Here is a 14,151-nt window from a genome sequence, read left to right on the forward strand (position 1 = left end):
TATTTTTCCATTTACGTTTAGTTGTCAAAAATATTTTGCTTTTATAAATATCATACTATCTCTTATTATTAAGGTAATTTTTAAATTTTCATTCTACAAATATGAAAATATTTTACACACCAAAAATCAACTATTATATTTTAATGTATATTTATATGTTTAACTTTATATAATTTTAATTTATATTTTGTGTTAGTATGTATTAAATAATACTTATACAAAATTGTATATAATTTTAATTGCATAGAATATTTAACGTTCTATTGTTTCATCACAAGTGCATAAAGCACCCCAATGACAAAAAAAGAACGCAAAGAAGAAGCGTGCGATGCCACTAGAAGTTAGAGTGTGTCTATACATTCTCACTAATGAAACTGGTTTTTGTTAAGTTTAAACCATTTAGTTGAACTTAGTTGCCAAAAGACTTAGAAATATAGCGGGACTAAAAAAAATACAAAAATCATAAAATGGCATTTGTATTTCATTCCTCCAAAGTGAATACAAAAGGCATATGCATCCAGGTGCAGTGTCAAGTTGAAGTGCACCATAGCTAATAATACCACCAACGGCCTCAGCATTCTCTGAGAAAACTGAACGCAACAAAATACACAACAAATCACTGTTTTCACTTCTATAAATGTTGCTCAAACTAAAAGAGTTTCTTCTCTAAAAGACAGCACAAACTAAGTTTATTGACAGCACACAATTTTCATGCAACATCAGCAAATACAGCATTTCATCAATAATCAAAATCACAGGGGAAGACGTTGGCTCATATAGATCATTAACTGCTATACAGGAAATTGAAGTCAAGAATACATTATACATTGAATGAAGAATGAACCAATTTCGCATACACAAAGGTAAAATGAGACCCAAGTTTTGCACCTTTGCAACTAGCAGACAAAAACTAATAAAAAACACTAAAGCTATAACTCCTATGAAAAAAAGAAAAACCTTTTTCTATTTAGACGAAATTAAATCCATAACAACAAAATCAAATTTACATTGTCACAAGGCAAGCAATGGGAAAGAAATGTTTGTTTTGTTTCTTTCTTTCTTCCTTCCTTCCCATTCCCTTGATCACACTAATTGTCCAATCAATTGTTCAACCTAGTAAGTAATAACACTGCCAAATCAAAATGCTACACAAAGAAAAAAGGACACAAAGTGATAAAAGAAGGGAGCAGGGTGTGGAACTAATAAAATCAGAACGGCTAAAAGTACAGCATCATTGGTAATCCTTCCCAGAAGCCTTGCATTGCAGTGCCATAACATATCATATTATCAAATCTGAGTTAACTCCACCAACCAAAAAGTTCAATTGAAGCGCCTAGCATGATCATCAATGTGCATAAAGACAAATTAGTTGTTCCACACAAGAGAAAAACCCCAATGTAATGTCATTTGTCTTCTCATTTGTTTACATAGGATGGAGCTTTGGCAAATAAGTTTCAATATCAATAATGCATTCACAACCAGACTCGTTTTCTTTCTCTTTTTAATTCTATATACGTAAAAGTGAAAAAATTATTCCATAAAAATTCTATAATCAGTACCATATTCATCTCAATGATGATTTTCAGCAACAAAAAATTAGCTTAGTGATAGTTTCAACAACAAATTATTCAGGGTTCAGTGATAATCAGTGACGAATTGACAGTCGGTGATTATTTTCAGCAACAAAAGGGTGACTAGTTCAGTGATATTTTCAGCACCAAAATCAAAGGCAGCAACAAAACAGAAAAGGAAAGAACTGGGGAATTTGTAAGAACTCACCAAATTGGGACCAGCTTCTGGTTGTGCGAAGGAAGCTGGCGGCAAGGAGGAATCCCCGGGACCTGTTGCTTCTGCCTCCGGCAACGACGAGCGCAACGAAGGTGCGGGACTGACTGAGAGACGGTGACGAGACAGGGTACGACGAAGATGACCAGTCCCAGGACCTGCTGCTTCTGCCTCCGGCGACAACGAGGGTAGGGAAGGCGCGCGAGCGCGACTGAGTGAAGAACGCTGAGCGACGGTGAGAGAGAGACGGTGAGGGAGGAGAAGGTCGCTTAAGAACGCTGAGCGACGTCGTATCAGAAATTTAATAAAAAAAATTAATTAAGCATGATCCGGTCCGGTTTATTTAAACCAACCAGATCGAACCGAATTTAAATAATAAATACTAAACCGATTATTTAAATACACCAATCACAATGTAACACATTAACAACTTAAAAAAAAGATGTTTTGAACATTTTTATGGGAGTATCTCCCTATCATGAAATGCTATATAATTTATGTTTTGTATCGGTTCGATTTGACAAAATTGCGAGTGCAACAGCTGCAAAAGTTTAGGTGCAACGTGCAACTGCTACGTAACACAATATTTAACATGGAAATATGTCAACTATAGAGATTAGTTTATCAAATAAACCTTTTCGTTATCATTAATTAGAATATAAGAACAATTCAATCAATAATAATCTTATATGCCAATCTTGGCCTTCCTAAGCTGGTGAAAACAAAACCCTGTTCATATGACCATTTTTTATTAAGAGTTTTAGTTCGTGTGTATACTGTGCTCTGAAGTGTTTTGAGAGACATTTAGAATGAAAACAGGTTTAAATCCTAGAAGAGATTGTAAATACTTTCTGTTTATTGCATGCTGATGTGAATAAAGGTGAATATGTAAGTACACTCCTAACAAAATCATTACATTTTGAATTTCAAATAAACAACTAATGTAACTACTTGTATTCATTTTTCAACCAGAATAATCAATGTCTATAAAGTACAAACTACCTTGAGTCTGAATAAGGATATAAATACATTGCTATGATCGAAACACACTGGCAGTCACTTCTCAATAAAGTTACCTTACCTCTGACACCATGCAAAATTGATCCACCTGAGTTGTTGTGAAATTCAGAAAAAGATGTTAATAGTAAGGACAATCAAGTATAACATTGTAACCATGATGCACCCACAACCCATAAGGGCACCCCCAAAGAACAAAATAATAAAAAACGTCGATCAACTCAAATACATTCCTCAAAGATCAGCATATTTAAAGGAAGACTAACATTTGAAACCTTCAATCTCCAACTATAGTTCTATGCTCGAAACATTAAGAAATCAATTAAAAGCGAGTGTTCATCTCATCAATTACAATATTGTGTGAATATACAAAGACTCGAGGTATAAATCAATTAAAAAAACTATAATGTTACTTTTTTCTATCTTTTGTTTAGCCTACTTGCTGCTGCAAGTGATTCGAGATAAAAGTGATATACATAGTCGGAACACTGCAAACTAGAGATATATAAGAAAAAGAAATGGTAAGTAAGTTCATCGCCATATGTCACTTGAATCAGTAACTGAGCAAAGGCATCCATGCATTTCTCAGCCAAAAAGTAATAAACTTACCAACGGGTCGTCCATAGGCGTTCCCATCAGTGCAAGAAAATATAGCCTTTAAAAGTAGCAGATGAATCAACCAGAGCCTTCAAATAAATTTTACAAGAGCAAAGAGCAAAAAGGAATTGAGTTTACCTTTCTGTAGGAATTTATCCAGGAAAGTGACATCAGTCCTATGACACAAATGTTCAAAATTGATAACCTTAGCTTTTAAAGATTAAGAGGGTCTAAATATGGAAGGAGAATTACACACACAAACACTCTCGCTCTCTTAGAATTTCTTTGTTTTCTTTTCTTTTCAACCAAAAAAGATACATTCAAGTAAATAGCAGAAGAGTTTTGCAAGCAGAAGCTATTAAAAAGCAGAGAAAGAAACAGTTCCTAATTCAACTTAAGGGATTCTAAATTCAAGTTATGTCAAATTAGAAAATTTTTGGTATCATAGTTGAGGAGCTAAATAGGGAAGACATTTTTTAATCACTCTGATTTATGTTTACATGATACTGGGAAAAAGAAAAAAGTCCATAGGCCTTTTCATGGGGACTGTATATTATAATTCATTTCCATTTTGCTCCTCTCCAAGAACAGCATGGAGTAATGGGGAACAGAATGCATTCGTTGCTCCTCTTCAAAAATCACATCATCTTTGTTGGAATTGGATGCACTTTTCTTTACATAATCACAATTGATATTCATGGAATAGACTATGAAATTTCTACTTGGCTGATCATATCACCAAGATGATGATGACAAACTATTACATAACACCAAACAACATCAATCTCACATATGCATAAATTCCTAATTTTCACTTATTTCCATATATCACTATCATTGACATACTCTGCACAAAAGCATTCGCCTCAATTGTCTGGAGCTGCCAGGGCAGCAACATCCTCTGCAGTAGTACCCTCATCGATTCGACACCAATTAAGCACTTGGAATCCGTGAAAATGTGTCACACTAGGTCTGGGAAATAAGACTGTGAGCGGCACCAAAAGAAAGTCTCCCGGTGACTCCTCACAAGAAGAAAAAGAGAAGGATGACAGTTTGGAATCCCCTGAGAATGAAGAATATCCAGATAACAAAAGAGCAAGGATAGAAGAGGAGAATGTTCCTGAAGAGGAGGAGCAGAATCAAGTTGGAGAATTAGGTTGCAATCTTGATGTTGCAAACCAAATGATGAACAATTCTGGCTCTTTTTGTTACTCAAAAGGTCTCCTGTTGAGGCCAGGGATTACTCAGCTTCCTTATTTGGTCATGAGGGAGTAATCCCTGGCCTCAAGAGGAGACCTTTTGAGTAACAAAAAGGAGTCAGAATTGTTCATCATTTGGTTTGCAACATCAAGATTGCAACCTAATTCTCCAATTTGATTCTGCTCTTCCTCTTCAGGGACATTCTCCTCTTCTATCCTTGCTCTTTTGTTATCTTCCTTCTCAGGGATTCCAAACTGTCATCCTTCTCCTTTTCTTCTTCTGAGGAGTCACCGGGAGACTTCCTTTTGGTGCCGCTCACAGTCTTATTTCCCAGACCTAGAACATCGTCATCGCTGTGAGCCATCCTAGAACAACAAAAGGAGAATTAAATCAGCAAAGTTAACAAGAATCCTCACTTAACAAGCAAAGTTAAGCCTCTTCAAAATCAGCAAACATTCAACCCAAAATTCACACATAAAAGATATTTTCGTTCTAAATCTAGATCCAACTTTATGAATATGAACAAAAAACATTAGAAAATTCAAAATTCATCTAATAATCTTTCTTTACTTAAAAACAAGGCACACATAATACTGAACTGTGACTAGTGTGAAACCCTAGCATAGAACGTGAAACCGAATTTTCCAAAACTAGAACTACACAATAGAAAAAAACGAATTAGAATTCAGGATTGAGCTGTTGCAATTGTAAATAATGTGATAATGATTTGAAGGAGAACGTAAATCGCGAAGAAAATCCAAATTCAGAGCACTAACAATAGAAAGAAACGAATTAGCATTCAGGATTGAGCTGTTGCAATTGTAAATAATGTGATAATGATTTGAAGGAGAACCTAAATCGCGAAGAAAATCCAAATTCAGAGCACTAAAAACGAAGAGAAGAAGAGAAACTTACGAAGAAACAGAGATGGAGAAGAATTTCGTGCGAGTCTCTGCGATTTCAAATTTGAGTGTAATCCTTAAGAGTGTTTAAATTTAAGGGTGGAAGAAACGAAATAAAAGCCCAATATATTACATAAAGGCCCAATAAATTCTATATGGGACAATGTTTTCACTTTTTATGTTAAATCGTATAATATAAAGTTATATTTATGTACTATTATTTTTCAATATTTATAATTTCTACTAATAAAGAATGGATGCAACACAAAAATATTAAACATAATATATTTAATTATGCAAAATCCTTACTACTTATGAGGCTCATTTTTCCTTATAGCGTAGATTAAGAAAAAATAATTGGAGAGGTGGATCAAATTTAGGTTGTGTATTAAAAAAAAAATAGAATAAGAAGACGAATTGATTGAAATTATGATGATGATGTGATATGAGGGATTGATCTCTCTTACCTCGTCTCTCTCGAACCTTTTCCTTTTTATTTTTATTTTTTCGTTCTCAAAACGACTAAATTTTTTTTATACGAAAAATATATTAGTGTTTTTATTGAATATGATATTATTAAATATAATTATAGGTAAATAAATTTTGTAGATAAAAAATTAACACAGTATATAAAATATGTATTAGATACGTTTTAAAAATAACATAACTCATAGATATCTAAACTAAATATTTTCACAATTATTTTAACTCACTATAACTCATTAAGTTCTAGTATGAAAATTTTTAAATTTTTTAAATAAAAATCCTATTACATCTACAAAAGAATTAAATTTTATTCTTATAAAACTTATCAAAATATATTTAAATTAATTAGTTTAAATAACTCTTACCTAACATAATAGGTGTTATTTGGTCGATCTGTTATCTCTTGGAGTATATGTATTTATTGGTATTGAAAAAGAAATGTTAGATAATTAAATTTTCTTTTAACTAAGTTAAACCAAATCAAATTTATGTTAAGCGCATTTTTTCTTTGCGTTCTTCTTCTTTCTCCTCATATTTCTTCGTTATCATCATCATAGTATTTTTTTTTTCCTTCTCTTCCTTTTTCTGCATCTTTTTCTCTTCTTCCTTTTTCTTTTCATTATTTTTTCTTTTTTTAAAAAACAAAAAGAGAATAAAGAAAAGAAAATACATGACAAAAAACAAGAGTAACGAAAAAAAGAAAGAAGAAGAAGCATTCTAGTTTAGGTGCAACGTGCAACTGCTACGTAACACCATATTTAACATGGAAATATGTCAACTATAGAGATTAGTTTATCAAATAAACCTTTTCGTTATCATTAATTATTAGAATATAAGAACGATTCAATCAATAATAATCTTATATGCCAATCTTGGCCTTCCTAAGCTGGTGAAAACAAAACCCTGTTCATATGACCATTTTTTATTAAGAGTTTTAGTTCGCGTGTATGCTGTGCTCTGAAGTGTTTTGAGAGACATTTAGAATGAAAACAGGTTTAAATCCCAGAAGAGATTGTAAATACTTTCTGTTTATTGCATGCTGATGTGAATAAAGGTGAATATGTAAGTACACTCCTAACAAAATCATTACATTTTGAATTTCAAATAAACAACTAATGTAACTACTTGTATTTATTTTTCAACCAGAATAATCAATGTCTACAAAGTACAATGAATAAGGATATAAATACACTGCTATGATCGAAACACTGTGGCAGTCACTTCTCAATAAAGTAACCTCTAACAGCATGCAATTCTCTTAACAAGCTATACACTCTGTTCCATCTCTAACTAAACAGCAAACATTGGATGCAATGCAATCATATCTCCTTCAAGCATGCCTTTGAGACATTGGCACGTTATTATCACTTGGTTGTATAACAAATAATTCATTCAATGATCTCACAATGATCTATAATCCTTCACCATTAAAATTTCGCTGCATAATTTTCGTGGCACTTGCTCTATCTTTGTTCCCTCTTGCCATGCTTGACCTATACAAACCCCTGGACCTATATGACGGATATATATAACAAGTTGATCGTTGAAAGGGTATGGATGTTTAACTGCAAAACCCAGAGACAACTGAAATTTAATAAATTCGGCACGTGCCAGCACCTTAAACGATGCATAGCCACCCTGTTTGTTATATGTTGTATAATCACACAACAGAATAAGAAACATATGAAGTGGTAAAAGGGTCACCAAGAAAACAATGACACAGTAGTAGACCATGCTGAAATCTATCATAGAGAAGTTTAGAGTAAAATTATGGCGAGTTTAGAATTCAGTTAATGGTATGAAGATGCAATATGAACGTACAGTCAGAAACACATTGTATGAAAGAAACAAATGGTGCTTACCAGGTTTTGGAAAGCCTTGTGGGAATTCTTTCACATCAAAAAGTCCATCCCCAAATTCATATGCTAAATCACAAGGCTGCTCAGTTGGCATAACTTCCTTAATGTCTCTCAGTGCAAAATACAAAGGAGCAAAAGAGTCAGCAAATGGGGCCAAAATTGATCCACCTGAGTTGTTGTGAAATTCAGAAAAAGATGTTAATAGTAAGGACAATCAAGTATAACCTTGTAACCATGATGCACCCACAACCCATAAGGGCACCCCAAATAACAAAATAAAAAAAGGTCGATCAACTCGAATACATTCCTCAAAGATCCTTCATTAAACCACAATGACATCAGCATATTTAAAGGAAGACTAACATTTGAAACCTCTTCAATCTCCAACTATAGTTCTATGCTCGACATTATGAAATCACAATCTAAAAAAGTGAAGAGTGATACTATACAAGGTTGACATCATTATGGAGAGATTTCAAATATTGTAATTAGAAAATTTAGATGTTTCTTATTTTCTTTTAATTTTTCCTTCTGTGTATGGGCACATATTCTGTTGATCTGTTCTAATAATAGCTATTTTATTTGATCAATATGAACAATCAACACACCAGATCAATCATAAAAGTTCCTCATAAAAGTTGTCACTTGTCACCATTTCTTTTTTCTTCCTCTCTAGCAGAGAAAATTGACAAGTAAAAATGAATGTTCATCTCATCAATTACAATATTGCATGAATATACAAAGATTCAAGGTATAAATCAATTAAAAAAACTATAATGTTACTTTTTTTTCTTTCTTTTGTTTAGCCTAGTTGCTGCTGCAAGTGATTCGAGATAAAGGTGATATACACAGTTGGAACATTGCAAACTAGAGATATATAAGAAAAAGAAATGGTACGTAAGTTCATCGCCATATGTCACTTGAATCAGTAACTGAGCAAAGGCATCCATGCATTTCTCAGCCAAAAAGTAATAAACTTACCAATGAGACGTCCATAGGCCTTCCCATCAGTGCAAGAAAATATAGCCTTTAAAAGTAGCAGACAAATCAACCAGAGTCTTCAAATAAATTTTACAAACAGCAAAGAGCAAAAAGGAATCGTGAGTTTACCTTTCTGTAGGAATTTATCCAGGAAAGTGGCATTGGTCCTATGACACAAATGTTCAAAATTGATAACCTTAGCTTTAAAAGATTAAGACGGGCTAAATATGGAAGGAGAACTACACACACTCTCTCTCTCTTCACACACACACAGAATTTCTTTTTTTTTTCTTTTCTTTTCAACCAAAAAAGATACATTCAAGTACAATAGTAGAAGAGTTTTGCAAGCAGAAGCTATTATAAAGAGCAGGATGAAATTGCAGAGAAAGAAACAGTTCCTAATTCAACTTAAGGGGTTCTAAAATTCAAGTTATGTCAAATTAGAAAATTTTTGGTATCAAAGTTCAGGAGTTAAATAGGGAAAGACATTTTTTAATCACTCTGATATATGTTTACATGAAACTAGGAAAAAGAAACAAGTCCATAGGCCTTTTCATGGGGACTGTATTTTTTAATTCATTTCCATTTTGCTCCTCTCCAAGAACAGCATGGAGTAATGGGGAACAGAATGCATTCATTATATTAATGTATGACCAGTACCTACAATAACAATGAACCGATTCACCTGACTAACCTCCAGTTGTTCGGCAGTTATAATATTCAAGCATAACATCATCTTTGTTGGAGTTGGCAAACAACTGCGATGCACTTTTCTTTACAAGCTTGGAATCCTCATATCGCGAACCTGCTATCTGCCAAGCGATTGATACAAGTCTGCAAAAATCTCCCAAAGATGTACACTCTCATACTTAGTAAAGATCAATTTGAAATACAAATTTAAGTTACTGAATATAAGTATTTCCATAAAGGAGAGAGGAACATACCTAGGTTTTAACAGAAGCAGCAGTCGATGACGTCTTTCCTCAGGAATATCTTCAATCTTTTTCCTGAAAATGAAGGTGACATTATTGAACCAAAAATCTAGTTGCAATGTATTCCCTCACAGCAGCACACTGACATTACATAATCACAAATGATAATCATGGGATAGACTATGAAGCTATGAAGCACAAATGTGATACAATAGGACATGGTAGCATATAAAATTAGTACAAAAGTCACAAAACTTTCATATTTTGTCTGTTAATAATAATAATAGTAACAGAGACAAATGAAACTATTTCCTATAATTGATGACATCAACAATCAACTAAGATTCCACCAACTACTAAAGAAATGATAAGTAAGACAAATGGAGCATTTCCTATAACTGATGAAGAATCAAGAAAAAAATTCCATCATCATAATTCATAAGTGTGAAGTGTGAAGTGTGGAGCAGAGAGTGACTAACCAAAGATAAGCAGCAGGGTTATAAGAAGAAGGGTCCAAAGGCACTAATTCATTAGGAGGATCAAGAAAAGTGACCACATCCTGTTCATCAAAGTAAACCCTTTTCCCATTTGGAAGCATCTCAAAGGGTTTATCATCCCAAGGGGACACGTTCACTTCACTGCTTCTTCTGCTTCCACACGCAGCTCCCAAACCTGTTACCAACAACCAAAAAAGAATCCAACTTTGTCCTTTGAGGTTTGTTTGGGTGATACATACCGATATATCAAATTGAAGAAGCAGCAGCATGAGGAAGAAGTAGTGTTACTGTTGCTATGTGACTGACCTGTGAAGTTCGGAAAGCGTGGATGGAGACGGAGGAAGCTAGTTTTTCGGGGAAAGGAGGGAGGAGTTGAGTGGCGCCCCCACCACCACTGAGTTGTAGTTGTTGATGCTGCTACCTCCATGGGAGAAGGTCGCAGCCTCGCAGGTAGAGAGGTTGGTGAGTCAAACGCTGCGTAATGAATATGCACTCACTAAACGCAATGTCGTTTCAGATACATATACATTACATTACAATTTAGATTATATTAATTAATGCTTGTTTTGAAAATAATAAAGGTATAGTTCTTACGAACTTTTTTTTTTTTTTTGAATTATATGGTAAATATGTAAGTTTAGGAATTTTTTTTTAATAGAATGAAAGAAATTAATAAAGGTAGGATTCACATTTTAAATAATAATAAAATAATAAAAAATAATTATAAAAAAAATTATATTTTTTATATTATTTTAATCTGTACAATAAAGTGCTCTTTTTTTATATTGTATTATTAGGTGTGAAATCTTCTATAACAAATTAAATTATGTGTTAAATATTGTTACAAAATTGAGGTCTTGTGTTTTTATAATTAAAATAATATTTTTTAACAAAATATCATTGAGGTTTTGTGTTTTAATAATTAAAATAATATTTTTTTATTATAAAATGTGAATGATGTTTTATTCTTTTATAATTAATTTTTTTTATTATGCTAATGAGTAATAGCTCAAATGGCATAGTCTCCCTATACTCAATTAAGAGGTTGTGGGTTCGAGTCTCCTAACTTTGGTAAAAAAAAATAATAATTTTTTTATTATAGAACATGTAACCATAACCAGTAAGAAAAAGTGAGCAATTGGATGAAATTTCACACCAATTTCACACCATTAAAATCATCATTGATGACTATTTGATAGCTACAAATCACAAAAGTTACTACCATCTACACTCCTCTTTTTATATTTCACACTAAAATTATTTATATATAAAAATTTTAGCCTAGTTTTTAACTTTTGTTTCAAAAATTAATGTTATAAATGACTTTGATATATATTGATACAAATAAACTACCACTGATCTAAAAGTAAAATAAACAAATAAAAAATTATGATCATGAGCTATTACAATTTACACCTGGAAATACGAAATTAGTGTATAAATTAAAAAGCAAGCTTGGTTGTGGTTCCATTATTGGCCAATTCCAAACGCATCAACGTTATCATCCTCCTCCTTCTTCTTCTTCTTCATCTTCTTCCTTTGCATCTGCACTGTGATCTCATTCAAACCTCAAATCCAATGCTTCTTCATAGCTCCATTCCCGCTCGCCACGTAGCTGCACCTCCCTTCACACCAAATTCGAAGACCAACAGAACCCACTTCCATTTCAGCAACTTCTCTTCCTTTAAGCCTCCAAAATGCTCCCTTTCCGCGGTTTCAGAAGCACCCCATTTCGAATTGAGCACTCACAACAACAAGAAGCCCTTCCCAGCAGAGGTTTCTAGAACCATCATGGAGCTTGCCACTGTGGGAACCCTCTCTGCTTTGACCAAAGAGGGTCATGAGGGTTCTTCTTCCCCTTTGGCCATTGGCGTCAGGTTCGCCGTTGACCCTCATGAAGGCACCCCTTTCTTCTTCTTGAATCCCACTTTTCCCTTCTCTCCTCAAACCCCTTCTTCCCTCCACGTTCAGGTGCCATTGCTAATGCTAAAGCTTCTCTGCCTCCTTCTCATCATTTTAAATTATGCTTCTTATAACCAATTAAGTTGTAATTACTATGAATGATTCCAAAAAATAAAAGAAAATGTTTTATTACATATAGATAGATAGACAGTTAGTTAGTTAAGGTAGTTGTAAGTTAGTTATACTTTCAGTTACTAGTTCTATTCTGTTATAACATATTATACTCTAGATGAGATCAAAGTATATGTAATATGTTCTGGAAATTAAGTTGATCAATATAAATTTCTCATTTACTCATTTGATATGTATTAGTTAGTTTAGTTAGAGGACATGTTAGTTGGAGGAATTTGTATTGAAGAGATTGATTTGAACTTTTTGTTCATCAGTTGAACCAATCTGGGTTGCGCACTCCTCAGTGTACACTTCAAGGCACCCTCACGAAGCCACAAGATTTGAGTGTAACCAAGGTCTGTTTCTTTCTTCTCACTTGTTAAATCATATTTAGATTCAGTTCACCATCTATGACTAATTTCGCCTATGACTTTACTAGAAGGAAGCTTTTATATTTTGGTATGGTTTTTGTTGGCATGGTTATAGGAACATGTAGTGTTCTACTGTGCTTGTGTTTTGATGAGATCTTAGTCCTCATTGTTTGGCATCCCCTGCCATTGTGCAGCGCCTTGTTTCATTGTGGGGGAAGAGGTTCGGAGAAGAAGTGGATCAAGATCTTATGTACATTGTTGCTGTAGATAGGGTTCTTCAGTTGGAAGACTTTCAAGAGGTGTGATGTTTTCTTGTTATTGCTGCTGGCTTAGTTTCCATTTTCCAACAGTTAACATTTGAAATCAATCTTGGAAGTAACCTGTTCCCATGTGTTCTAGGATGGGGAATGGATCAGCTCTTTAGATTACAAAAATGCTCAACCTGATCCTCTACGACAGTTTGCAGAAAAGTTAGTCAGTGAGATTAACACCAACAATATGGAAGACATTATTCGCTTTTGCAATGTGTATGTTGATTTGGATTTCCAGGTTTGCACCTAAAACTATATTTGTTTTACTTTGGTGCTGCAATTTGCTCCTATAGAACATTGCTTAACTAAATTAGTTCAAACCTTATGCAATGACTTGGATTTCTCATTCAAGGTCTTAGAAGCAAAGATGATATGGGTTGATCGCTTGGGGTTTGACATGCGCTTGTTATCGACTCAAAAAGGCATATTCGAGGTCCGCATTCCTTTCCCTCGAGAAGTCACGGACGAAAAGGGTGCCAAGTCAACATTTAATTGTATGTCACAACTAGCTTGGGAGGTTGAAAGAAATTTCCAGCCTCTAGACTTTGAGAAGGTTAAACAATTGAAGCACATAAAGTCTTGAGTTGTAGTTGGTGTAACCACTTACTGGTTTGTCAACAAATACGAATCATCGGTGAAGCTATGTAATTCTTTTTATTTAATTCATGATTTGTGAGGATTCTTGTTGGGATCTTAATGGATTGATTCTAAGTTTGACGTAGTTTTGAGTTTAATGAAGCCTATTGGAGCAGTATTTGAGGTTTGGTTTGTGGAAAGATCAGAAATCATCCAATGCGTGTAGCATATATTATGTATAAGGAGCATAAGAATAGTGTAACATAAGAGGATTAATAATACGATTTTTCTTAAAAGGAAAATTATATACATGATACAAATTTTTTATTTTTGTTTCCATATTTCACTTGGTTATAACTTATAAGTAAAATAGTCGTTATAACACTACAATCAGTAATGTACTTAAGAGTGTGCATTATAAGACCTAACATGCAAAAAAGAACCAAAACTATATTTTAAACTTCATATATATATATATATATATATATATATATATATATATATATATATTAAAACAATGAAATTATTATATTTTTAGTATAGATTTACTACTTGGCAAATAAA

General features: G+C 33.4%; 2 protein-coding genes and 1 long non-coding RNA gene across 5 annotated transcripts; 1 reads left to right on the plus strand and 2 right to left on the minus strand.

Annotated features, from left to right (window-relative positions):
* Window positions 1-941: 941 nt before the first annotated feature.
* LOC148543497 (uncharacterized) lies at window positions 942-5,634 on the minus strand. 3 transcript variants are annotated; one of them, XR_015900178.1, is made up of 6 exons: window positions 5,515-5,634; window positions 4,246-4,964; window positions 3,538-3,575; window positions 3,412-3,457; window positions 1,780-2,893; window positions 942-1,333 (listed from the first exon to the last, which is right to left on the minus strand). It is a non-coding gene; the product is annotated as an uncharacterized LOC148543497 (long non-coding RNA). The 3 variants fall into 3 exon arrangements; XR_015900180.1 differs by having other exon boundaries at window positions 942-2,893; XR_015900179.1 differs by lacking the exon at window positions 5,515-5,634 and having other exon boundaries at window positions 4,246-5,475.
* Window positions 5,635-7,085: 1,451 nt separating this feature from the next.
* LOC107618711 (uncharacterized) lies at window positions 7,086-10,696 on the minus strand. Its single transcript, XM_016320843.3, has 8 exons — window positions 10,563-10,696; window positions 10,239-10,431; window positions 9,772-9,834; window positions 9,522-9,661; window positions 8,957-8,994; window positions 8,828-8,873; window positions 7,850-8,014; window positions 7,086-7,552 (listed from the first exon to the last, which is right to left on the minus strand). Exons 1-8 carry the CDS (start codon window positions 10,681-10,683, stop codon window positions 7,389-7,391), a joined length of 930 nt encoding a protein of 309 aa, XP_016176329.1. The 5' UTR covers window positions 10,684-10,696; the 3' UTR covers window positions 7,086-7,388.
* PGR7 (proton gradient regulation 7) lies at window positions 10,528-13,765 on the plus strand. Its single transcript, XM_016321406.3, has 6 exons — window positions 10,528-10,842; window positions 11,691-12,227; window positions 12,605-12,685; window positions 12,895-12,999; window positions 13,100-13,249; window positions 13,364-13,765. The coding sequence occupies exons 2-6, from the start codon at window positions 11,835-11,837 to the stop codon at window positions 13,592-13,594; spliced, it is 960 nt and encodes a 319-aa protein (XP_016176892.1). The 5' UTR covers window positions 10,528-10,842; window positions 11,691-11,834; the 3' UTR covers window positions 13,595-13,765.
* Window positions 13,766-14,151: the final 386 nt, after the last annotated feature.

Source organism: Arachis ipaensis, chromosome B9 (assembly GCF_059453495.1).
Source record: "Arachis ipaensis isolate K30076 ecotype BB chromosome B9, ASM5945349v1, whole genome shotgun sequence".
Lineage (NCBI taxonomy): Eukaryota > Viridiplantae > Streptophyta > Magnoliopsida > Fabales > Fabaceae > Arachis > Arachis ipaensis.